At 39.4% G+C, this 27,886-nt stretch overlaps 1 protein-coding gene across 2 annotated transcripts; it reads left to right on the top strand.

Annotated features, from left to right (window-relative positions):
* Positions 1–1,595: 1,595 nt before the first annotated feature.
* Positions 1,596–27,269, top strand: LOC140133519 (ferroportin-like). 2 transcript variants are annotated; one of them, XM_072153793.1, is made up of 9 exons: positions 1,596–2,130; positions 3,004–3,109; positions 10,929–10,996; positions 12,446–12,605; positions 15,469–15,584; positions 17,839–17,965; positions 21,502–21,756; positions 23,846–24,559; positions 26,788–27,269. In XM_072153793.1, the coding sequence occupies exons 2-9, from the start codon at positions 3,013–3,015 to the stop codon at positions 27,057–27,059; spliced, it is 1,809 nt and encodes a 602-aa protein (XP_072009894.1). In that variant the 5' UTR covers positions 1,596–2,130; positions 3,004–3,012; the 3' UTR covers positions 27,060–27,269. The 2 variants fall into 2 exon arrangements, with proteins under 2 accessions (XP_072009894.1, XP_072009895.1); XM_072153794.1 differs by lacking the exons at positions 1,596–2,130; positions 3,004–3,109; positions 10,929–10,996 and adding an exon at positions 12,033–12,224.
* Positions 27,270–27,886: the final 617 nt, after the last annotated feature.

The following is a 27,886-nucleotide window of genomic DNA, read 5'->3' on the forward strand; positions in this document are numbered from 1 at the left end:
ACAAAAAATGTTTAGCAGTGTATGTACAATGCGCTACGGGGATGGGGGGTGGTGCGGGGTGCTAAAAAGGAGTCTCCTGGTGACCGGTTCCCTTTAATCAGATCGGCCGATCCAACCATTAGTATAGTATATGAGCTAGATGCGTTTCGGGGCACTTTTTTTTTTATATGTATATTCCTTGTTACAAAAGCTGGAAAATATTCCATAATCTATGGTTTGGATTTATTAAATGTCTATAAGGATTCCTTCTTATCAATCTTTAACCACTCTTACTAATCACATTTGTGACTACCATCTCTTTATCACCACATTAGTAGCCAACCAATATCACGCAAACACAGCGAGATTGCAAAGATTACAAATCTATACCCAATTTTCTGCTATTTCATGATGGAAGGAAGGAACAGAATGGATAGAACAGACCAAATGCAGGTGTGCACTAAGCCGCACTTTTCGACGGACTTCGAGTCTCTGGAACTCCATTTTTTGTTTTGACAGGAACACAGGGTTTTCTTTCCCTCTCGTTGTAACAAATTTGAAGTGGACTCTATGTCATCCCCCACCTCTACCTGGACCAATTAAGGAACATAGAATGAGACTGGCTTAGCTAGTAAATAAACTGGAGCCACTTCAAGCTTGTTACCAATACACAAAAGAGTAGGAGGAAGCTCTCAGTGTTGGTATGGAAGCAGAAGTGGTTCATCTGCAATCATAGAGCCAGCAATAACATTGGTCTTTGTCCTTTTTCACAAATATTATATTACTATGTCTTATTAATTTATATATCCATAACAGTTAACTCATTTTTATGTTTCTGGACAATACCTTTGTCTATATAATTCCAAGCTCCTCATCAAAATTTCTCACTATTCCCATTTCACTATTTACCATTATTACCATGGTAGATCTCTTAATAACATAATGTTGGGGATTTATCAGCAGAACTGTTCTAGTTGCCCATGGTTACCAATCAGAGCTGAGCTTTCATTTTGCCACAGCTGTTTATTGAATTAAAGCTGTGCTCTGATTGGTTTTCATGGCCAACTGGAACAGTTTTACCTCAGACACTTCTGATAAATCTCCCCCGTTGAGTTTATGTCTTACCCAGGGTCTCTTATTGCTAATTAATAACCTTATTAATTGACCTGTGTTGTCCAAAAGCTTGGGCATCTGCCGCCTGAAAATCTCACCTCATGGCAGATGCGGCCCTGTCCAAAACATACTACAAATATATACATATACAGTCAGTGGTGTAACTAGAAGCTGATGGGCCCCAGTGTAAAGTGGAAAATGGAAAAGTGACACCATAAGGGCCCCCTAAACCTCTTGGGCCCGAGGTGCGACCGCAACCTCTGCACCCCCTCAAGTTACGCCCCTGTATACAGTGAGACTAATGTTGACCCGGATCTTCAGCCCCCTCTCACTGCATAATTTTTTCACACCAGTTCAAGTGTCGATAAGTAGATATTGAAAATATACATTGTATAGAGCAGGTGGCAGGTTTGTGTGTCTTCTCTGTATCGGTGACAAATATCTGCGGATGTAACAAACCGATAAATTATAATGCACACATCAGTGTAAACTCCATTATACCAGATGAAACATTGAGAATAAATAGTGAGATACTTCTGAATGTTTCCTTTAGTATTGTGGATTCTCTAATGACATCTAGCTATACACACTGCAGGGAGAGCATAGTGTCCATATAACTCACTCATTGCGTGCATCGCACCAGCTTTTTTTCTCCCCATTGTGTTCTAAAAATGAAATCCCAGGCTGCCTAATGCATAGCCGGTGTCCAGCCGCTGCATTCCCATAGCTCAGGATGACCCCAGATACAGCACATTGTACTCGCCCGTCACGTGTGGCAGAAAGTGCTGGCTCTCCTTTTCACAACAAACATGAAACATTTGCACCTCCAGCATTTTTACACAATGAGGGAACATGTTAGCAAGTGTACATGTAAGTTTCATAAAGTGATCTCATCCCTTTTCTTTTCCTTCACCTGTTTTTTTTTTTTTTCCTTTTGGAAATTTCCTCTTTCCGTGCCTGGGAGGGCCCCTCTCCGGTTGTCAACAGTTTGAAAAAACACATTAGGACAGATGAGAGTTTTGATGCTGCGTGCCTATGGTAAGTACCACTGTGACGTTCTTAAATACTGCAAAATACCTCTTACCCTAAAGGGAAGGCGGGTCCAGATGTTACGCAGTTAACGGAGTGTCTGCATTTTAAAAATCAGATTGGCAAAGGTGGATTCATCACTACATGCTGTAAAATGATCTAGATATTGAATGACATAGATGATCTAGATCTAGATTGCGCATACTGTATATGTAAATGTAAGCATGAATTGTCTCTTTATATCTACATCTATTTCATTTTACATATATCTATCTATCTATCTATCTATCTATATATATATATATATATATATATATATATATATATATATCATCATATTTAGTATCATTATTTATTAAAGTTTATGTTTAGCTGTCATAGTAGGACTAGATGAAGTTTACTCATTAGACAGACTCTTTAATTCGGTATACAGGCGGTCCCCTACTTAAGAACACCTGACTTACAGATGACCCCTCATTACAAACGGACCTCTGGATGTTGGTAATTTACTGTACTTTAGCCCTAGGCTACAATAAACAGCTATAACAGTTATCAAATGTGTCTGCAATTAAGCTTTACTGTTAATCCTGGTTCTTATGACAATCCAACATTTTTAAAATCCAATTGTCACGGAGACCAAAAAAATTGTGTCTGTGGTTACAATTATAAAATATACAGTTCCGACTTACATACAAATTCAACTTGAGAACAAACCTACAGAACTTATCCTGTACGTAACCCGGGGACTGCCTGTATTGCCCGTATGACTATTGAATACGTCACATTTATATGTGACTAATAGTAGTTTTTATGTTTCACTATATAAAGTTTGCATAGCTGCCAGTGCATGTCAAATGTAATGGCTGCTTCCTTTGTGTATAGTAATCTGCAATGCTGGAAGAATTAGAAGAATTTGAGGGTCTTGAAAATGAAAGGGCACAAGCACAGCCCCCTAGTACGCAAGAAAAGGGCGAGAAGAAGTTACTCGGTAAATATATTGCTCATATCTTTATCTATTTAAGGTGAAAAATGTAGCTTTGAAATATAAAAATGTGTGATGTTAGCATTTACTGATCTGTCTAGCGAGAGTATTACGTAAATGTGGTTTGAGATATTGATTTGATATTTATTCTACTAGTGTTCTTACCACTAGGCATAGTAATATGTGTTGTACAATATACCAACCCATGCAATATCGCAAAAAGTAAATAGACCCCTCATATTTTTGGAAATATTTTTAAAATTTTTTCATGGGACAATACTGAAGGGGTGACACTTTGATACAATGTAAAGTAGTCAGTGCACAGCTTGTGTAACAGTGTAAATTTGGTGTGACCTCAAAATAACTCAACACAGAGCCATTAACTGGTTCTGGATTTATGGCGGGCGGCCCAGGTTCCTAAAGCCTGTGCCATTGTATGTTTATGATGTGGGCTTTTGGAGACTGCTCAAGTAATTGGTCGCTCAACTGTCATGTGTCCTGCTACAGCGCTGTGGAGAGCTGTACATCTCAGCGATCACATGATGAAACACCATATCGCCAGGATTCTGGTACTACCAGGCTGGGAAGACCCAGCAGAGCCCAGATAGCGTGAGTGGGTTTTCTCTGGTTTCCTCCCACACTCAAAAAACATACTGGTAGGTTGATTAGATTGTGAGCCCCATGGGGTCAGGGATCGATACGGCAAGCTCTGTGCAGCGCTGCGTAATCTGTGTGCGCTATATAAATAACAGAATTATTATTATTAATTGTCACTGTAGAACAGAAGTTTTTACCTGTTACCATGAAAAAGTTAAGTGTAAAACATGTTGAAGAAAGTCTATTCTGACCTCTGTGGGACAGTTGCAAAAATGAAAATAGAAGTTAAAAAAATAACCAAATAAATGGAGAAAAAAAACATAGACCAAAAAATAAACCACAAAAATGTGTTTGCCACTAAAGTCACCACAGACATGTGATGTATCAAAATGTGTGGAATAGAATGGCAAATTATATTATAGTGTCTGTTTAAGGGTAACGCTGTATTACAGTAGAAAATACATAAACATATAAAAAAGTAAAAATTCAGACCAAAAAAATAATAAAATCGAATCATGTAAACTCTAAAATCATGCTGCTAGCCCTAAAATAAAATGTTAGAGCCATTAACAGAACACATTAAAAGAGTTGACAAATTGTACCTGGTCCTGAATTACCACCGTCCCGAAACATGGGTACACAAGTGTCACCAGTATTTTAAATGTTAGAGACCTTGTGCACCTCAAGATTTCAATTGATGCCCCACAGATGCTCAACAGGGTTTAAGTCTGGGTTTATTCTTGGCCAGTCCAGTACCTTTACCCCCTTTTAATGTAGCAAGGCATCGGTCGACTTTCAATTGTGCTTCACGTTCTTATCATGTTGGAATACTGCCCTGGAGCCAAGTTTCTAAAGGGAGGATTTGAGGCTCTTCTTCACTATGCCACAGTACATGTTGACATTCATGGTTCCCTTAATAAACTGTAATTCCCCCCAGTTGGCAGCACTCATGGAGCCCCAAACCATGACACTCCGACCACCATGCTTGATTGTAGGCAAGAGACAACCTTATCTCTGTACTCTTCACCTGATTGGCGCCACACATGCTTCTGAGCCAAATGGGTTTATTTTGGTCTCATGAGACAGGACATGATTCCAGTGATCCCTTCGTCTGCTTGTCTTCAGCAAACTGTTTGCAGACTTTCCTGTGCATCATCTTTGGAAGAGGCTTCCTTCTGGGACAACATCCATGCAAACCAATGGGATGCAGTGTGGGACATACGGTGTGGCATACTGACCACCGACTCCTTTAACCCCATTGTGCACCACAATGTACTATAACGTATAAAGCAGCAGCCATTTGAGGCTAAGGAGGACAGATGCAACTGTATGACATCCATCCCTGGACCCCACTGAGCATTGTGGGTGTTTCCCCAGAGATGTAACTGCCCAGTAACTGGACAATTATGTCACTTGAGAGACACCCAGAACATTGGCAGATGCCAATCACTTCTTGAAATGGAAGAAGAATCCCTTTGTCAAGGGGTGGTTTCAAGGGTACCATGGGCCCTGTAACACAGTCCAAAACTCCAGCTAACCCCTTATATTCCTGAGGCTGACATTGTCAAGCACGGATCCCATTGCTGGGAGGTGCAATCCAATAAAAAGAAATTCTGATCCAGCTCTTTGGACGAATAAAAATAGCTTTATTTATCGTTCTGTGTGGCATTCAAAAAAAATTACAGGAAACCCAGTAAACATGTTTCAAGCTGAGTTACGTTGAGTCATGAACAATAACATGGGTAGTGCTTGAAACGCATTGATGTTTACCAGTTTCCTGTTTTTTGCTTTTGGATGCCAAACTGAATGATAAATAATGCTTGTTTTTATTTGTCCAAAGAGCTGGAACAGAATTTCTTACCATGAGCTGAGCCCCCTACATCCAAGAATTTTAAAATAGTTTTCTACAGTTCCCCAACACTCTGCAGACTTACCAAAAAGTTAGTGTGGCAAGGTCAGAGGCTACATTTCCTAACTTGTACTTCATTTTTATAACATGAAATTGATTAAAGGAGCAAATTGTAGCCAGGCTTTGCACCTTAATTATTATGACCTTGGGGTGATTTTTTTGTGATGTCCACTCCTGGAAAGATTGCCATGTTTTCTGCTTGTAGAATAAAAAGTTTAAAAAAAAAAGTTTCATAGTTAACTTTAGCGTATTATCTTAAATCTAAATCCCCCCTCCAATTCTTAAACAAAAACAATGTCTCAATCTAGTGCTTGCTTCGGCAGCACATATACTAAAATGTCTCAATCTAGTGTTAAAATGCTTACTTTATTCCATAATTAGGTTTTTTTGATCACTCCAGTCCCCAGACAAGTCAGATGATTGCTAACCATTCCTGAAAAGGTTTAAGAGTGGATATTTAAGAACTATTTTTACTCATCACTATTGTGTGTCAATTAGTCTGGGCCGCAGCTGCAGGACCTCCCTTAGGCCTTGAGCCCCTTGGCAGCCCTATGGCTGATACACCGGCCTTATCACTGTAATATGCCATAACATAATAATTCATACATCCTATGAGAACACAGCTGACCCTAAAAATATAGTAAAACTAGGATTTAAAAGTCTTAAAATGGCTATTAAGATGATAAGAAATTTTACATATATTATTACTTCCTAATTTGATGCTCTTGTTGATTATATGAATGAGGGGGCAACTGAGGACTGTCTGAGGTCTAGACAATCTCACAAACCATTAAATCGGGAAGTGATATTGTGGCTGAACAAGCCCCTTAAGTTCATCTAGATCTAAATGTACATTACAACCTTAATAAACCTTGAGTAGGAGTATGCTGATACCTCTGTACACATTGTCCACTGTTGTAAAAACTTTTGACTTGGTCCACTAAGACTTGATTTTTCAGAGCCTGTCATCTTGGGTAAAATCCAAGCATTATACTTGTGTCCAATGGTGTATTAACAGATCACTTTTGGCTAGTAAATCAATATGAAATGGTACTAGGCATGTATGCCCCCTGTTACAGACATTGATGCTCCACTGGAGGAGGGGGGGGGGGTCCAGGAAATAAGCAAATGCATTTTCCATGATGGCCTAAGGAAAACATTGCATCTTAGCTACCTTGTAAGGTAGCCCCCTTAACATCAATGTGATATGAAACGGGGTTTAAACCAGTATATATACTCCAAAAGGAACAGATTCTCAACTTTGACTAAGGTTAAGAAGCAAGAGGTCTCCTTACAGAGACTTTGCCAATTAAGGCCGCCTTGCAGATGTGTGGAGACTTATGGTCATTGATGATCTTTGATGAGCCATTGATTTTGGGAAATATACATATTCCAGGATAAGATATGGAAAACATTGCCTCTTTTGGCTACCTTGTAAGGCAGCCCCACCTCAAGCATGACTTTCAAGAAGCCTAATGACATGATATCTGTTTTAGTATTTTCAAAAACTTAAACTTTCACCAGATCCAATCTCTTTCATCAACCGAGGTATTACAGGCGGTCCCCTACTTAAGAACACTCGACTTACATATGACCCCTAGTTACAAACGGACCTCTGGAAATTGGTAATTTATTGTACTTTAGTCCTAGGCTACAATAATCAGCTGTAACAGTTATCAGGTGTCTGTAATGAAGATTTAGGGTTAATATTGATTCTTATGACAACCCAACATTTTTAAAATCCAATTGTCACAGAGACCAAAAAAGTTTGGGCTGGAGCTACAATGATAAAATATACATTTCCGACTTACATACAAATTCAACTTAAGAACAAACCTACAGACCCTATCTTGTATGTAACCCGGGACTGCCTGTATATGGTATGATATTGCTGACAACTTTATCGCCCAATGGAAATCCACTGCTATAAAGCGTTCAGGATTATAGCTGCCACTAGATCTCCAAATAGTTCTCCCACACTGCTGATTAAACATGTTGATCTCTCCTGATCCTGGTCTTGGTTTGGGAGGATTGTTCTAAAAATGGACATCATCCCTCACTTTATGTATTTCAGAGTGCCCCTATCCCTAGTCCAAGCGGGTTCTTCCGCTGCCACTGAATTCAGATATGCTCTACTTCATCTGGGATATATCCAGACAGAAATTGGGCTGCAGGGAGATTCAACCATTCTGAAATCAGGTGTTTTCTGTGTGCCATGATATTCACAGGTGGAGGCATCCCTAAAGATAGCCCTTCTTTTCCCCTTCACATGGCTACATTGGCACCCGGGAGAAAACTTTATTATTTTTAAGTTTAACCGTAGGTTGATCATTAATCCCATTCCACTGGCAGTCCTATGCGATTTTAACACATGATTTCAATCTACTTGTGGCTCTGTTGGCCCCTCCAAACCCAGGTACGTAGTTAAATAGTCTGCTTTTAATTACATTACAACCTTTTTCTTAGGTTTTAAGAGTTGATTATTTATATTTTGTGTAGATTTAGCTTTATGCATTGTCAGGCTTCTGGGGTAGTCAACCCCCTGGACCACCGTGGATGATTACACAAGCCGACACCCGGGACCGGACTCTAAGCGGCACCTGGTCCCACCCCGATGCAAAGCAGGATGGTCTTGCTGCGGCGTTGTGCTACGAGGTTGTTTTACAGGTCCGCGGTGGCAGCCAAGGTCGAATTACAGGATCGCTAGGCAGTCTCGAGGTCGGAGACAGGCAGATAGTAAGGACAGGCGGCAATGATGCAGAATCAGGAACGGAGTAGGAGGTCAGGGCTGGCAGCAAAGGAGCAAAATCAGGATCAAGTTCGGGGTCACAACAGGAGATCAGAACACAAAGAAAACACAAAGAAAACACACAGGAAGTGCAACACCACCTGCTGGAGACCTGCCAGGCTGTAGGGCAGCCCTCCGGTCCCCATACTAAGCACCGTGACACTAGCGCGCCTAGGCCGCAACCGCCAGCCACTCCGGTATTCCGGGCCCGGCTGTCTCCAGGCCCCAAGAAAAGGCTAGACCCGGTGGGGGAGGTTGCAGAAGCTTTCTCATAGGCTAGGAGCACTGAGATCTGGCAGGGGTTGAGGGGAGCAGCTGGCTTTTGAAAAATCCCGGAAGTGGCCAGCGCCAGTCAGCAATGCGCTGGCCCTTCAATTCTGCGTGTGCCAGTGCTTGCGCGCCCTAGGGGCGGGGACCCGCACGCTGGCAAACCGGGAAAGGAGCCCAAACGCGGAGAGGTAAGTGAGGCCATACAGGGGTGTCGCCACAGAGAAGGGCAAGGGTGTGCCTGCGATCGGAGTTGTGGATCGCAGGGGCACCCGTGACATGCATGATCATTTCATGGGTGATCTTTTATTGATTATTTTATTCGATGGTCCTATAACTTTTGTACGGTTCTGCTAGACCAGGCCTTTTTTAATTTGTCTATGTTTTTTTAAATTTTTCCTTGCAACTTTCAAATAAAAATCTAATTTAATAGATATCAGTAAAATGTCCTTTATTTCAAGTTATTTTGTTGAGAAAACTGCATTCTCTTTTATTCATGCAAATGGACATTTGAGACATTTCTATAAATTTTTAATGCCTTTTTTACAGGTCGTCATATTAACAGATCAGAATTGGTCAGAAATGGGTCAGTTTATTGTTCACTGTTTTTTGGCATTTACAAACACTTTTAACAGTTACTTTTACACATCTGTGCCTGCAGGGTTGACATTACGGGCAGTTTTACATATCGAGTCAATATGTGGACTGCTGGAAGGCATTGCTGACCTATTTACACACGTAAAGGGAGAAATGTTTGTTTTCTATAAATCCTACATGGTATGAATTCAATAAGAAATCTGTGATATGACCACATAAAACTTAAGTTCCTCAGGGATTTTTCTCCTCAATAGTGATGGGCAGTATACATGGGGGTAAAATGGTAAAATTGCATGAAAATTAGGAAGTGGTCAGGGAGGGGTTTATCATTGTTTTCACCACCACACTGTCCCCATCTATGAATAGACCCTCGGCACTCGTAGATGTGTATGCATGCGGTGACTGCACAGACAGGGGAATTTATAAAGACTACTTTATATTTATCTCTCCATATCTCTATATTTGTATGACTGTCTGTGTCTTTCACTGTCTGTCTGTCTCTCTGTTTGTCTATTTTTATCTCTATCCATCTTACCTCACACATAAGCGGCCTTATACTCATTGCCTATAGTAAATAATAAAAGCTCAGAGCTCATATTAATATATTCATATTAAAATTAATTAATGATCAAAATAGAAGTTGAGCTGTGATTGGTTGCTTACTGTCAAAGCAGCTGTTCAAGTAAGCAGGAAACCGTATAAAGAGAGCAGCAAGAACTAGGGAAACAGGGAAGGGAAAACTGTCCCTTCCTCCAAGGAAACTAGTCCCTGCCTGTGGGTGATGGTCAGTTTCCCTGGACTAGCTCCAGACCCGACATCTTCTCTCTCTTTGAACACGAAGACCTTTCCAGATATTTCTGCAAGTAAAAACTTGGCAAACAAGCAATGCCTGCATGCACACAAACACACAACAAGACTAAATGCAGAAAGAAGGGCAATAGAGCAGACGGGAATAGTAGGTAACAACCAGAGCAGGTCCAAAAAACACTCACTAGAAAATGAACACAGACAGAGGGGAACAGACAGGAAAACAAGAGAAAAGACAAATTTCACAGAATCTCTCGCCACAGTCAAAGAAACGAGCTACTTAGTAAACGAAGATATTCCTACAGCCAGGGATAAGCTGCATATATAACAATACTTAGCAAATACTGAATGACAAAACCAGCGTTAAATGGTGCCCGACTTCTCCTGATAATATAAGATGGGGTAAAAGACAGGCCGAGGTCAGAGCAAGCGGTAAATCATCAAATACTGAAAGTCAGGAAAAAAGTCTAGAAAGTGAGAAGAGGATCAGGGTCGCAGGTAATGCAACAGCATGGAAAATAATTTCCATATGCAAATTAGCAATATTTTGGTTTGGGTATTTTGCTGTTTGGGAAGCTGTAGGGGACTGGAAGGGGAAAAGATTCTTGAAGTTTCTTAGTTGAATCCTTTGCATGTAGCAGGACCATGCAGTTTGTTCGGCGTCTCATAACCTAGAAAACTAACCGTCAAGTTAAACCAATCAAAAAATAACATATATGTATACATAAATAAATTCTGAGACATATGATATTGGATAGCAAATATTTTATTGGTTTGCAATAAATGTACAGCTTTTGTATTATTAATGAGCTATCATTAACAATGGCCTAAATGCCATATAACTGTATTGATTTTATCAGGCCCAGCTGTCAGCTACCTCATGGGACCAAGATTTCTTGTATATGTGAGCTGTGCACTTTCAATATGGGTAAGTTCAACATACAATAATCGTATGTACCCTGGAGTAACATACTCAGAACTAGTAACCATGAGGTCCCATAACAAAACTTGGAATTGGGTCCCTAACTACAACATGACACTGTGAACAACATCAAAATCAAAGCTTTTGCACATCTAGTATCTAGATAGTAATGACAGTAATGTCACAGTACAGGAACAATACATAGTGATATCAACGTACAGAAATACTGTGCACAGATGATATCACAGTACGGGGATAATACACACAGTGATGTCATAGTACAAATAAAATACACAAAGTGATGTCAAAGTACAGAGATAAAACACACAGAGATGTCACAGTGCATTGATAATACACAGTGATGTCACAGCACAGATATACTCAATGATATCACAATACAGGGATTGTATACACAGTGATGTCACAGTGCAGGGATACTATACACAGTTATGTCAAAATATAGGGATGATACACACAGTGATGTCACAGTACAGGTATAATACACACAGTGATGTCATAGTACAGGGATAATACACACAGTTATGTCATAGTACACAGATAATACACACAGTGATGTCACAGTACAGGGATAATACAAACAGCGATGTCACAGTACAGATATAATACACACAGTGATGTCACAGTACATGGATAATACACACAGTGATGTCATAGTACACAGATAATACACACAGTGATGTCACAGTGCATGGATACTATACACAGTGATGTCACAGTTCAGGGATAATACACACAGTGATGTCATAGTGCACAGATAATACACACAGTGATGTCACAGTACACAGATAATACACACAGTGATGTCACAGTACACAGATAATACACACAGTGATGTGATAGTACAGGGATAATACACACAGTGATGTCATAGTGCACAGATAATACACACAGTGATGTCATAGTGCACAGATAATACACACAGTGTAGTCACAGTATAAAGATAATAAACACAATATTGTCACAGTGCAGGAATGATACACACAGTTTCCACACTGTATAGATGCACACAGAGTGATATCACAGATAATGCACACAGTGATGTCACAGTACGACTTACTGTGTTGTTCAGCAAGTGTTGTAATCCGCCCTACTGTATTTGTGTGACTTATTAACTGATGACCTATTCTAAGCATTGCCCTTCAGTCTCGGAAAAGGCTCAGAAAGGCTCTTTAATTCCTTCATTTTCTAAAAAACTAATGAAAGTGAAGAATCTGTATGTATGATTTCTTAATGGGGCAGATTTATCAAACTGTCTGAAAGTCAGAATATTTCTAGTTGTCCATGGAAACCAATCACAGCTCCCCTTTAAAATATTCATGAACACTGGTAAAATGAAAGCTGAGTTGTTATTGGTTACCATGGCCAACTAGAAATATTCTGACTTTCAGACAGCTTGATAAATCTGCCCTAATGTGTTGTTCTGCTTGTTTTCAGGGGGACCGCATGTGGCATTTTGCCATTTCCGTGTTCCTTATTGAACTCTATGGGCACAACCTGCTGCTTACAGCTGTGTTTGGCTTAGTGGTGGCCGGCTCTGTGCTAGTATTCGGGGCATTAATCGGTGACTGGATTGACAGAAAACCAAGAAATAAAGGTACGTTATATGTTTATTATTTGTTGCATGTTCTTGTATTCCGTGAAATTGAATGCAGCTGTAATATAGTCTCTTTGGGCAAAAACTCTGCAGTAAAAAGTTTCCTTTTTTTGACTACTGTTTAATATGTAGGTTGAAATGAGAACTACTAATTTGGGTTTATATGATTTATGTTTATTACATAATAAATGTGTATTTTTTAGTAAAGTGAACACAATAGGCAAGAGCTGTTACAGGACATTATTACTTTTAACATGGAAAAATTGATTTGTTTTTCCAGTCTTACTGCACCACCTACAGGCACATCATGTACAGAATCATTTTGCTACATGTATAGTTTTTAACATTTACAGTATATTACATAAATTTGGGAATTACATATTTACTAATGGTTTAAAATAATAACAATTATTATATTATATGTATGCAGCATCAACGTATTCCACTGTACTTTACAAAACAGACAAAACTAGACAAAACAGAGTCATAGGGGACATTTATCATGGGATTTTCTTGACTTTTTGGGCTAAAAAAGTGGCAAAAAACCCCACAATGGGGCACATTTACTTACCCGGTCCTGTCGCGATCCCCATTGTGTGTTGTACAACAATCATGGATCACGTGCTATTCACTAAGAGTTCACCTTCTTCTTCCTGGTACATGTAAGTGCATTGTCCTGAGACACAATTTAAAGGTTAAATCCTGCACTCAGTCCGAATCCGTCGGATCGCCCGACGTCCGGCCCTCCGATTTATGTCGCATGAAAGCCGGCGCCAAAATCTGATCGCATGCGCCACAATCCCCTTCTGAATGCCTGTCCCTGACCCTTAGTAAATAAGCCCCAATGTTTTGTTTTGTTTTTTTGCCATTGTTAAGTGTCAAAAAATTGCAAGGGCCTTTTCCCACCACTCAGAAAATAGTGGCTTATAGCACCCAGCACACTGAGATATTGGTGTTTGCCCCCTCTGACAGGGTATGCTCTCTTTAAGCTTCCTATGCCCTTGTTTTAAGGAAAAAGGCTTTAAACAGTATGCAAATAAGCCTTAAGGCTCCAGGCTCTATTAGCACCTATGGAGCTTTGAGCCTCAGGCTCATTTGTATAAATTTAAAAGCATTTATTAGTAAAATCAAGGGCATAAGAAGACAAAAGAAGAGCAGTTCCTGCCAGAGGAGGCACACACCAGTATGTCAATGTGCTTGGTTTACAATCCTTCATCCTGGTGGTAGATTTCCTTTAAAGGAAATCTACCACTTCCGATGGTGCTTATAAGCTGGTGCCGGCGCTTATTTTTGTTATGTTTTAAAAAAGATCTAAAGCGTTTAAACGCTTTAGTACTCTTTATATACAAGTAGCTTCGTGCGCCTGAATAGGAAGTGGCCGCGCGCATGGTGCGCCAAGCGCAGACCATATAAAGATTACTAAAGTGTTTAAACGCTTTAGATCTTTTTAAAAACATAACGAAAATAAGCGCCAGCAACGGCTCACCCTGAGCTGGTGCACGGCATTTGCAGCTTATAACCACCATCGGAAGTGGTAGGTTTCCTTTAAACATAGATAACCCTTGTTAGGGCTACATTAGCCTTTTTCAAAAGTTAAAGTGACACACACAGTCACAGCACAAAATCCTTTTGTGTGCTGTCAGTGTAGGTTAGAAACTAGCCATAGCAATCATCTTCTGTAAAGTACCAGCTGGGCTCACAGGGATAGATGAACAATACAGGCGGTCCCCTACATAAGCACACCCGACTTACAGATGACCCCTAGTTAAAGATTGAACCCTCTGCCCCCTGTGACCTCTGGTGAAGCTCTCTGGATGTTACTTTACTCCCAGAGTGCAATGATCAGCTGTAAAGTGTCTGTAATGAAGCTTTATTCATAATCCTTGGTTCAATTGCAGCAAAAAATTATGAAACTACAATTGTCACTGGGGCAAAACATTTTTTTGTCTGGATCTACAATTATAAAATATACAGTTTTGACTTACATACAAATTCAACTTAAGAACAAACCTATGGAACCTATCCTGTATGTAACCCAGGGACTGCCTGTATGACACACAGCATGCTTTATATCCTGAAAACATTTTCTCACAAGCTTCTTTCATAACTATTATAAGAGGAAAGAAGGAAAGAGACAACGAGGCACAAGGGTAAGTACATTAACAGAAGGGAGAGCATGCCTCACAGGGAACACCCACCGAGCACTAAAGTTGCAGTTCAACAAGCAGGGCATGTCCTACGCAGCACGTCATAAAATGACACAATACAAATATCAGCCAATAGCAAAGTGCAGACTTTTAATGTACACTGTTACATATGTAAAAAACAATATTGTTTAATCATGTAAAGTTTGAGGTTTACAATCCTTCATCCTGGTGGTAGATGTCCTTTAATCATAAATCAGCTAATAAGGGCAGATGAGAAATAGATTATCAGATGAAATGGGAGAGGCTGGAAAAAAGGAGTTACTGATAAGACTCAAAATGGTCTCAGGTACTTGCCAAACGTTTTTCCTGGTGGTAGATGTCCTTTAGCTCTGAGTGAATTAATCTGTGTTTTACCCTAAATACTTGTTAACAATAAAAAAAAATCGAACTTACTAATGCAGCATCCAATATGTCTATAGACCACATAATCAGTTGATAATCAAATTCTGATATTATAAAATTGTACATTCCCTAGTATCTGGGATAATAGTAACCTCTAAATCAGCATAACAGTACTGCAATGTGCAAACTAAAATATTCTGCACTTTTACTATTTTTTTTTTTATTGAGAAACCATTTTTCTACTCATCTTACAGATGTGCTAGTAACCCTCCTAGTGTGTGTTTTATGTTAATTATACATTTTTGCTTCCTCAGTTGCTCATGCGTCACTATTCATTCAGAATTCATCTGTCACTGCTTGCTGTATAGTCCTGATGCTGGTATTCACCTATAAAAATGAAATAGAGCAGATTTGGCATGGCTGGTTTACAGTAAGTCTAGCTGGTGTGTGATTTCCAAGCTTTCATTAACACCTTAAAGGGTTAGTCCAGGTTTAAAAAAAACACCATAGTTTAGAATCTATAGGGTATTTTCTTGCCCCTTATACATTTGTTATACTGCTGACCTATCTCTGGGATAGCCAATCAGTATCAGATAGATAGGTATCCAACAATTGCATCTCAAAGCAATCCCGATACTGGAAACCTATATTGTGAACAGAGCTGGAGACAGGAGGTCCCTCTAAACTTTCATCTCATACAAGGGGAAGACTGATCAGAGATGCAGCCAAGAGGCCAATTATCACTCTGGATGATCTGCAGAGATCTACAGCTGAGGTGGGAGAGTCTGCCCTTTATGGAAGAGTGGCAAGAAGAAAACCATTTCTCAAAGATATTCATAAAAAAAAAGTCTTGTTTAAAGTCTTGCCACAAGCCACCTGGGAGACACCAAGCATGTGGAAGAAGGTTTCTGGTCAGATGAAACCAAAATCCAACTTTTTGGTCACAATGCCAAACGATAGGTTTGGCTTAAAAACAACACAGCTCATCACCCTGAACTCACCATCCCCACAGTCACACATGGTGGGGGCACCATCCCCACTGTCACACATGGTGGTGGTATCATCAGGGTTTGGGCTTTTCTTCAGCAGGGACAGGGAAGATGGTTAAAATTGATGGGACGATGAAAGCAGCCAAATACAGGCCGAGACTGGGACGGAGATTTATCTTCCAACAAGACAATGATCCCAAACATAAAGCAAAACCTACAATGGAAGCTCCACAAATAAATGTATCCAGGTGTTAGAATGGCCAAATCAAAGTGCAGACCTGAATCCAATTAAGAATCTTTGGAAAGAAAATGCTGTTCACAAATGCTCTCCATCCAACCTCACTGAGCTCGAGACGTTTTCTTAGGAAGAATTACAGTCTCTCGATGTGCGAAACTGATAGAGACCTGATACTACAAGCGACTTGCAGCTGTAATTTCAGCAAAAGGTGGTGCTACCAAAGTATTAACTTAAGGGCGCCGAATAATATTGCATGACCCACTTTTCAGTTTTTTAGTTTTTAAAGTTTAAAATGTCCAATAAATGTCATTCCACTTTACAATTGTGTCCCACTTGTTAATTCTTCACCAAAAAATAAAATTTTATATGTTTATGTTTGAAGCATGAAATGTGGCAAAAGGTAGAAAAGTTCAAGGAGCCGAATACTTTCGCAAGGCACTGTATGTAGTTTCCTTATTCTTCTGCTATAGAGAGGGCAAAAAACTACTTCTTCTGGCTTAAAGGGGTATTCCGGGAATATGAACGTCTGACACAAAAACCCATGATGATATAAATAAATGAATACAACAATACTCAATGTCATTAGTCACAAAACGGAGCTTACATAATTAGATTTTATGATTTACAAAATTTATAGCCTCTCTAAAGTAGGTGGAGTTATCACTAAGATGGCCGCCACTGGAAACTACAGGTTCCATGATCCTTTAGTTCTCAGTAACTCCTCCTACCACTTATGCTCTTCTCCCAGTGATGATCTAACAGACTCTCCTGCTCTGTTACCATAGTAATGATGTGTAACTGCCATCACCAAAACACTGGCCATACTGGATGCACTGCAACCAACCGACTACGGCCAAACGTAGTGGTGATCACATGACCTGCCTAGACAGGTGCAGGACATGTGATGTGGACATGTGACCAGCGGCCATCTTCTGTTCTGCAACGGACCACGCGGAGGAAATTAACGGACTGATTAAAGGGCCAGTAGCATTTTTATTCTTCATTACAGTCTATGTCACCAGCATTTTCTGCTAAGGGGAGCAAAATTTTAAATAACAACTAATTACACATTAGCTTATATTTTGAGTGCCCACTTGTATATGAATTATGCTGATTCCTGGAATACCCCTTTAATGCATTATATGGGGTCTGGTGCTGGGAGACTTCTAGAATAGCTTACCAATACACAGTCTAGTTGTTGTATCCCCATCAATCTGATACTGATGACCGATACTGTGAAATTCTCTTGCTCCAGGTTGAAGAATTTGAATAATTTTATTGCATTAGCTGTTTAATATTGTAGCATTTGTAGCACATTTATATCTACTATATTGTCCACATTCATGTTAATCTGTCTTTCTAACAGAAAGGTCAGTGTGCCGATTGCTGTGGTATAAAGATGCATCATGAACCTTAAAATGAAAGAATAGAACTTAACTGTATTTTTCTATTGACAGGTATTCTGCTATGGAGTGGTTATTATTTTAGCTGATCTGGCAAATCTTGCAAGTACGGCGCTAACTATAACGATCCAGAAGGACTGGATTGTAGTTATTACAGGAGATAACAGAAGCCAGTTGGCCGGTGAGACTTTTACATATAGACTGTATTCAAAAATTGATGATTCTGTCTTATCAATTGGTCAGCTGTGCACCAAGCTTATGTTTGAACACTTTACCACCAGAGCCCTTTTCCACTTTTGCAATTTTTGTTTTTTCTACTTAGTCCTCCATAAGCCAAAACCTTTTAATTTTTATGTATACAGAGCCATGTGAGGATCTGTCTTCTGCAACACAAATTGTACCATATGTACTTAATATTTATTTTCATTTTATTTGAGGTGTCGGAAAGGGGAGTTTTTACAATGTTTATCATTTTTAAAATATATATTTTTTAATATTTTTGAAATTACTTTATTTACTTTTTTATGTTTTCATTTGATGATTCTCTATTATACCCTGCTCAGGCAGGGGGTAATAGGGTTGCTTCTATGGTGCCATTTATCAGTTAAGATTTTACTGGTCTGGCACCAGGCGCAGTCACAACTGTGGCCAGGCCATGTAAACAATATGACATCTGACATGACTAATGCAATGCCTTGTGGTACTTGAGGCCAGGCTCATTAATCAGCATTGTTTAAAGGGAATCTGTCACCAATAGAGATGAGCGAGCACTAAAATGCTCGGGTACTTGTTATTCGATACAAGCTTTTCCCGATGCTCGTGTGCTCGTCTCGAATAACGAACCCCATTAAAGTCAATGGGAGACCCGAGCATTTTTTTTAGTAAAAGAGAACAGTAAAAGAACTGTGCATAATAAAATATCTCAGATGTTTGCAGATGTTTTACTTGTAAGAACACATTGAAATAACACTATTCTTCACTTTGCAGGTGTTCGCGCGTGTCTTCCGCTAAGTTAGGAGATGTGCACGAACATCTGGAATGTGAAGAATATTGTTCTTTCAATGTGTCCTGCACTTAAATGGTCCTGTGTTCACTGTTTTTAATGTTTTAATTATATTCTAGCGCGTGTCTTCCGATAATGTTGGAGATGTGCGCGCACATCAGCAATGTGAAGAAAAGTGTTATTTAAATGTGTTCTGCACTTAAATGTTCGTGTTTTCACTGTTTTTAATGTTTTAATTCTATTCTTCATATTGCAGGTGTGTGCGCGTGTCTCCCGATAGGTTCGGAGATACGCGCGCACAGCTGCAAAGTGAAGAATAGAATTAAAACATTAAAAACAGTGAATACAGGACCATTTAAGTGCAGGACACATCGAAAGAACACTATTCTTCACATTCCAGATGTTCCGAACATCTCCTTACTTAGCGGGAGACACGCGCGAACACCTGGAAAGTGAAGAATAGTGTTATTTCAATGTGTTCTTACAAGCAAAACATCAGTAAACATCTTGGATATTTTATTATGTAATATAAATACTGTTCTTCACTTAATTTAATGCTCAATCTCGAGCCGGCGAGATACTCGTCCGAGTAACGAGCCGGTCTGAGTCTGCTAATACTCGACCGAGCAGTATACTCAGACGAGTATACTCGCTCATCTCTAGTCACCAACTCTCTCACCACCAAACTACCTATCCTTTCTAGAATTCATCTTTTAAGTAAAAATTTCCCTGTTTACCTACAAAAAGGAAAATCTCCAAATTTTCTGCAAATGAACTGAAAAGAGTCACTGAAAAGAGTCCTGAAAGGAGTTACTTTAAAGGGGAGCATCACTTCAGGCATCTCTATATTTGTAAACTCTTAATAGCAGTTAGTCAATAGTTTTATCATATAATTTACTGATGTTTGTATTTATAATTTGTTATTATGTGTCATTTTAAGTGTTTTTCTGTATGAACAAGGATTATCATTATGATAAGAAGTCACAGTATAAAATAACAGGGATTACAGATAATTTCACAGTTACAAAGCTGTGACATGATACAGGCTACATGGTATAGATTAGAAAATGCAACTCCACTACAACTAGTGAATAATCATTATATGTGTGTGCCGCCTTTATGTGATCCAAATGTTCTGGAGTAAAATGTCATTTTTATTACTAAGACACTGAAAGAGAATTATTAATGTGTTCTTGCTTTTGTTTTGCATTTGCTTTCATGCATTTGTCTTGCTGCTGGCTGCATAAATATGGATGATTTTGTTTCCTTTGAACTTTTATAATGAGAATATCCATGGATGGGATGTTGCCTGAGTTTTTTTTAATTGCTATTAAATCATGCTTTGTACAGACACCACATATAGAAAATGAATAAGGTACATCTTATTAACTACGATATATGTAATCTTATCCAAAAATATTTCACACTATGAATGTTCTATAATAATTAATTTTATGTATATATATATATATATATATATATATATATATATATATATATATATATATATTAATAGTATTTATTATTATTATATTATTAGTAACGCCCAGGAGCCTTCGTCTCATTAGCACCTGGTACAATTTTCCATTCCATATCTCCTTTGTGATATTTTACATTGCTTTTCTTAAATCTTGTACATGTGCGGCTTATCTGACACCCAGAGAGGTACACATTGTAAGAGATTGGAGAAAAGCAACATATGCAGATATAATTTCAATGTACATAAATGGGATTTATTCTTGGACATGTATACCGCTTTCTTGAAATGTAAAGTAAAGCCCCTGGTTCAGAAATGTCTTTTCCTTCATCAGCCAGAGATTCCTGTCCATAAAATGGCTGAAAATGGAGGGTCATGTGATCTCTAGCTGTCCATGTCCAATCTACCTTCCAGGACCTTATAATAGTATTCATGTATACAAATTCAAGCTCCTGGAAGGTAGATTGGTCATGGACAGCTCAGACCACATGACCCTCCATCTGCGGCCATTTTGTAGACAGGAATGGCAACTGATAATATTACAACATTTCTGTACCAGGAGCCTTCATCCTGCCCCCATACACATTACAAAAAACATGGGGTAAAACATACCAAAACAGCCAAGCAGGCAGACAGAGGTGGATATCCTGTGGATATAAGTACAACAGGTGCTGAGATTCAGAGACAGATAAGTATTTTTTATTTGAATGTCACCCTTTTTTAGCGTTATTTGGAACATTAGGCCACCAATCCATCAGGACCTGTTGGTGGATTAGTGTCCCAAATAGCAACTGATAAATTCCTTTTTATGCCGTCTTGCATAGTGATGTAAATGTACATCAGTAAGTTGTCATACTATGAGACTACCAGGATTATAATTTGACACAAAGCATTGAAGCCTTCAGGAGGCAGATTGTAAGAGTGCAGTTATACCTTTTAGTAAATGTCCCCCATCGTGCTAACATTTTTTAGTTTGTTGTCCCATCACACACAAGTCATATTAGATCATTACAAATCAACCACGATGTCTAATTAGTGGCTTTGTGAATATTACAAAATATCCAATATACAGAATTCTGATTTCAAGAAACATTGAGGTTGTAATAATTCCAAGTTACTATAGATCTCTGGGTGCACAGTTACACACTGGAGCCTTAATCTTACAGTCTACAACTATGGAGGCAATTATTTAGGCATAAATAAATTTTGATCTGTTCTCTGTGTCTCTAAATTATAGGGATGAACGCAACTGTGAGGAGAATGGATCAAGTCATTAATATCTTTGCCCCATTATCAGTGGGTCAAGTCATGACTTGGGCTTCCAATGTGGTTGGATGCGGTTTTATTCTTGGTTGGAATCTGGTTTCATTGCTGGTGGAATTTATCTTCCTCTCCAGAGTTTATAAAATGGTACCTCAGCTGGCGGTAAAGCCACAGCAGTCCATCGGAGAGCATTACATAGAGCGACAACTGGAACTTAGAAATGTGCAAGGTATGTTATGAGACCAAGACTAAAATAATAGTAAAATTGTACAATAACTTTTATATATTATAGGCATTAAAGGATCATAGGGGTCAATAAAAAAAGGTGCATTTGCCCTATTCATTCTATTTTTCTACTTCTGCATGTGAATATGAATCAAAATATGAAAAGCTATAAAATATGCAATATAATTTCCACTCCCTACTGCTCATAATATTAAAGACCAGAATACTGTACAGGCAGTCCCTGAGTTATATACAAGATAGGTTCTTTAGGTTTGTTCGTAAGTTGAATTTGTATGCAAGTCAGAACTGAATATTTTATCATAGTAGCTTTAGACAAAATTATTTTTTTGTTCCAATGACAATCAGATTTTCCAATTTTTTTCCTGTAATAGGAACAAGAATTATCAATAAAACTTAGGCTACAGTAATCAGCTGTAAGGTTTCTGTAATTGAGACTAAAGAACACCTGACTTACCGATGACCCTCGTTACAAACGGACGTCTGGATATTGGTAATTTACTGTACTTTAGCCCTAGGCTACAATAAACAGCTGTAACAGTTATCAGAGGCGTCTGCAATTAAGCTTTATTATTAATCCTGGTTCTTATGACAATCCAACATTTTTAAAATACAATAGTCGTAGACACCAAAACAATTATGACTGGGGTTACAATTATAAACTATACAGTTCCGATTTACGTACAAATTCAACTTAAGAACAAACTTTCAGAACCTTGTACAAGAATCTTGAACGTAACCTGGGAACTGCCTGTAAATCTTCCAGAGAGCTTCACCAGAGATCACAGTGGGCAGAGAAGTCCGTCTGTAACTAGGATTCGTCTATAAGTCCGGTGTCCTTAAGTTGGGGACCACCTGTAAATATATTTCTGTGTTATTGCAGAGGGAAATTGATCCTGAGGTAAACGCTCTGTTTTTGTCATTCTTTAAATCAAGCTTCCGTCCTCCCTCCTCCTCTTCTCCTGCCCTCCTCTGCCTCATCTAGCAGTACAGCCACCCACCTCTCTGCTCAGTAGCAGCTGACCACTCAAGCACAACATTTGCTTGCTGCGGGTCAGGGAGATGACGTAGAGATGAGCAGGGGAATGACAAAAACAGAGCCTCTACCTCAGTAGGAGGGGGGCACTCAGCTTGTTTGCCCACATGCCCCTGGGACACGCATTTGAAATCTGGCAGAGAGACAGTTTATATTAAAACCCCATAGAACTCAGTTATATAGTTTTTTGAAGTTTGGATTATTCATTACTGTTTGTGGGAACCTGTCCCATGCTCAAAAAGGCCCTCTGCTGACAGGTTCCCTTTAATTTAGTGATAGCCATACTATTAATTGGCTAAAAAATACTCTTTGAGCCACAGTTATTCCTCCAGATCACACACACACAAAGATATTGGGGCTCATTTTACTAAGGGTGGCGCTGCTAACTTTTGTCGGACTTTGCACCTTTTTGGGGATTGCGCGGCTTGGACAGGTATTTGCGCTGGGATTTTGGCGCACACAATCATTTTTTGGCGCAGCTGCGCTGGCTTCCCTGTGAAAGAAATTGGGGGTCGTGTCGTCGGATGATCCGACTGATTTAGACAGAGTGCGGATTTAACTTTCAAATTGTGTCGCAAGAGAATGCACTTATGTGCACCACTTAAAAGATGATGAACTCTGTCGGACCTGAGTGATGAAGCGACACATGCAGGATATCGGGCGTACAATCTTAGTGAATCACGGCACAGTGCGGAAGGGTAAGTAAATGTGCCCCATTAAAGGCCACCTGATGCCTAATATGTGTATGTGTACAACACTGCCTGTTTAGAAAGATATTAAAAACTAGTACTTTATTCAAAATATTAAAATAATTTGGGCTAAAGCACTCATCAACAATAAGCCCAAAACTGCACAACACAGACCTAGAAGATCAGGCCCATATTGGAAGCTAATTGAAAGGTAAAGAGGGACAGATATGTATATAAAAAAATTTTATACATAAAATTTTTTAATGCTGTGTTTTATTTCGATTTTTTTTTGTAGTAACACACATGATCCTCTAGACATTTACCTTAATATTTACATTTATATTTTGTAGGTGATCTTCCAATCTGCTCCATCATAGGTGACTTCATCAGCACTCCAGCCATTCCCAGTGTATCACATAAAGAGAGGTCCCCGACCCCAGAGCCCCCACCAGAACATACTTCAGCACTTCCTGGTTGCTTCCAAAATCTACACAGAATGCTGCGAACCTGTACAGACGGCTGGAAATCCTACTACAGACAATCTGTCTTCTTAGCAGGTTTAGGGTTGGCCTTCTTGTACACCACTGTCCTGGGCTTCGATTGTATTACCACTGGTTATGCCTACACTCAGGGGATAAGTGGTTCTCTGCTCAGCATACTCATGGCTGTGTCTGCCATCTCAGGATTAATGGGCACCTTTCTGTTTACCAAACTAAGAAGACATTATGGCTTAGTGGTCACAGGAATTATATCCAGCTGCCTCCATGTTAGTTGTTTGATGCTTTGCGTATTTTCCGTCTTTGCTCCAGGAAGCCCGTTTGACTTGGGCATTTTCTCTGTTATTTTGGGTGTGAATTCTTCTTCAAACACTGAAAAACTGCATCAGAATCAGCTTCATATTTATCCATCTCAAGGGAATATTAACCAACCTATCCTCCCAGACCGCTCCTCAATCCACTGGACTAACAATACTGTGTTGTTTGAGAGTGTCCGTGCCGGCGATCTTCCAGACTCTTATATATCCATTATACTGTTGTTTTCAGGAGTAATATTAGCGAGAGTGGGTAAGTTCATGCCGACTACAATATTCTGTTAGTTCTGATTATAAGAAGGGCCCATATAAATAATTCTGTAAGTACAACACTTTACATGAAGTTTTATAAGGCTAGGCCCATGCGTTAAGATCTTCCTAAGACCCTTTAGAAAATGTAGGCATGGTCATTCTCATTGAGACTGCAGTACCTAGCACTAACACTATACAGTATATGGCGCTGTGTTTGGTAGGCAGTGAAATGGCTCTAGCAATTGTATGACTAGCTGATAGGAGGGGTGCTGGGTGTCGGGTACCACTTCATCTAATCTAAATGACCTATGCTTTAAGAAAAGATGCCAAACATATGTGTGTTAAAACTAGGACACGGTGTGTGACATGTCAATCAACCTGACCGACTTTGTCTTTGATTATAAATCTAGTTGCTATTTAGTCTTTTTGGATATATATAAACATTTAGAATTAGTCCAAGGCCTCAAAATTATCCACGGGCTACACTTCATCTAGTTTGGAGTATAAAAATGATAATTGATTAATATATTTAATTGATATAAATAATGCACACAGTGATATCACATTGAAAGGATTAGTGTGGGTGCAGGATTCCCATCAATTCAACACAGAAATTACACATACATGGATGGGGAACATAGTGGTGTCGTTATACAAGGAATAATCCACATAATAATGACTTAGTATAATGTTAATACACACAGTGATGTCTCAGTATAGAACAGTGATGGCGAACCTTTTAGAGCCGGAGTGCCCAAATTTCAACCAAAAGCAACTTATTTTTTGCAAAGTGCCAGCGCAGCAATTTAAGCAGTAATTTATTTCTCCTTGTCCTTTGACAACTTTCAATCGTTCAGCCTCCTAAGGACACCAACACAGTTGAAAGGAGGAGGGAAAATTCACCTATCATTGTAGGAAGGTTCTGCAGGAAGATTCTTTGAGTCCTGTCTGGTGAACTTCATTCTGGGGTGATGGCTTGGGTGCCCACAGAGAGGGCTCCGAGTGCCGCCTCTGGCACCAGTGCCATAGGTTCGCCACCACTGAGAATACACACAGTGATGTCTCAGTTGAGGGTGGAAATTGACTCCCTCCTTTCAACCTTTCACAGTATCCTCCCCTGGTCTTCTACATCCCTAAGGCTTTTGATTGATACTAAGCTGCCAGATTCAAAAGCAGTCAAAAAGAATGTGCTTTATCTTTTGCCTTACGTACAACCATGGCAGCCTCCTTTCCTTGGAGAGGTGGAGGGGTGAGCGCTCCAGCCGAATGTATGATATGCTCGGGTCCCGGCCATAGCATACGAGTGTGTGAAAGGAGCCTTACAAGTTTTTATCCAGTTTTATAATAATAATAATCTTTATTTATATAGCGCCATCAAATTACGTAGCGCTTTACAAATCATAGGGGACATATACAACTATATTACATTACAAAGAACAAACAGTCATATAGAACAATAGGAGTGATGGCCCTGCTCACAAGAGCTTACAGACTATGAGGATGAGGGGGTGACACAAGAGGTTGTATAATGGTCCAGCCATTCTTTATAAGGGAACAATATAAAAATAATTTAATAAATAATTTACTAAACAACGATGTTGCTGCTTGAACCAGCCATCAGCCGCCATCTTATTTACAGGGTCCTAGGTGAAAAAGACTGCAGCCAAGCCTGGAGCTTGGTATATATCAGCTGTTTGCCAGATAACAGATAGGATGGATTAATAAAGGGAGAGTTGACATTTCATGCGGTTAGCGAGTGTGATAAGCTTGCCTAAAGAGATGGGTTTTAAGAGCACGTTTGAAGCTTTGGAGAGTGGGTATTAGTCTGAGAGTCTGGGGAAGAGTTTTATCTCTTAGTTTTAAAAATACATGTGTTACCTAATGTGATGGCAGCACAGGATGGAGATGGAGGTCTTTGGATTAGTTTTTGTATTCATGTATAGTCAATCAAGTTAATTTTTAACTGTACTGTAAATGTTCACTTACGAGACATTAACAACAGGGGCGTAACTTGAGGGGGTGCAGAGGTTGTGGTCGCACCCAGGCCCAAGAGGTTTAGGGGGCTCTTATGGTGTCACTATCCCATATGAGAAGACTATTGCTATAAACCATACATTATAGTCGGGGGCCCATCAGCTTCTAGTTACGCCACTGATTAACAATGACCATATTTTAATTGTTTAGCTTTTGCAGATTTCAATAATATGTTTGTATTTTTATTGCCTGTAGGTCTGTGGTCCTTTGACTTAACAGTGACTCAACTTCTCCAGGAGAATATTCCTGAATCGGAGCGCGGAGTTGTCAATGGGGTGCAAAGCTCAATGAACTACCTGATGGATCTAGTACACTTCATCATGGTCATTCTTGCTCCTCAGCCTCAACAGTTTGGGCTCCTGGTTATCATCTCGATTCTGTTTGTGATCGCTGGACACACCATGTATTTTTTTTATACCAGAAAATATAAAACAAAAGAGAGGGAATCACTAAATACTCCTGCCTGATAGTCCTGTGATTAACCATTTATAACTGGCTAGGGCTCCTTGTAGCATACTCTTCGTAGTATGAGTTTTAGCATGAAGTGTTGCATAACTTTAGCAGACCTGTCCAATGTTCACCTAAACTGTTCCATTTCTTTTTATATTTTTATTTTATACATGAATCACCATATTCCATATACAGATGCTATCAACTTCACTGGAAATAAACATTCAAACCTCTGTATATGCCTGTGTTATCATTGCTCTAATGGTATTTCTGAAACACGCGGTTGTCTGTTGAAGTGAAGGTAGTTCGATGATCCACTGCAATAATGAAGCAAAGTAATAGAACAAATTTTTTAAAAATCAAATAATTCTTTATTAACAGTTTTGACAAGAAAACAACAGCAATGTTTTCCTGCATTTAAACAAATGCCTACAACCCCCCCCCCCCCTGCTCTCCCCCTGGCAAAGGGTGTCTCAACCACCATTGTCAAATTATTTTGCTGTCCTTCAGACCCATCAAGTGTCTAGGCTCTGACTGGTGCTGGATGATGTGTGTGGGTATAATATATTCACTTATGATGTCATTATACCAACATCTACTATGAAGGAACAAGTGAACGTGATACCAATGGAAATAGATAAGCCATTATTCCTGCACGTGTGAGTGGAACTGCATCCCATGAGAGTAAAAACAGTGCAGTATCAATGTTTGGATATGCAATGTCAGTGTATGGATATATATATTCTAGTTCACACTGCTCACATGCTGATGACAATAGATAAAGACTGTCCGAGCCACAAACACATGCAAGCATTGGTCTGCCCCATCTTTTGTGGTTCGGGCA

The sequence above is a fragment of the Engystomops pustulosus genome, chromosome 5, assembly GCF_040894005.1.
Source record: "Engystomops pustulosus chromosome 5, aEngPut4.maternal, whole genome shotgun sequence".
Classification (NCBI taxonomy): Eukaryota; Metazoa; Chordata; class Amphibia; order Anura; family Leptodactylidae; genus Engystomops; species Engystomops pustulosus.

Coding starts and splice junctions, on each gene's coding strand:
- LOC140133519 (XM_072153793.1), top strand. CDS start 3,013: ATGCTGGAAGAATTAGAAGAATTTGAGGGTCTTGAAAATGAAAGGGCA. Junction 10,997..12,445: donor GCTGTGCACTTTCAATATGG/GTAAGTTCAACA, acceptor GCTTGTTTTCAG/GGGGACCGCATGTGGCATTT. Junction 12,606..15,468: donor CAGAAAACCAAGAAATAAAG/GTACGTTATATG, acceptor TTGCTTCCTCAG/TTGCTCATGCGTCACTATTC.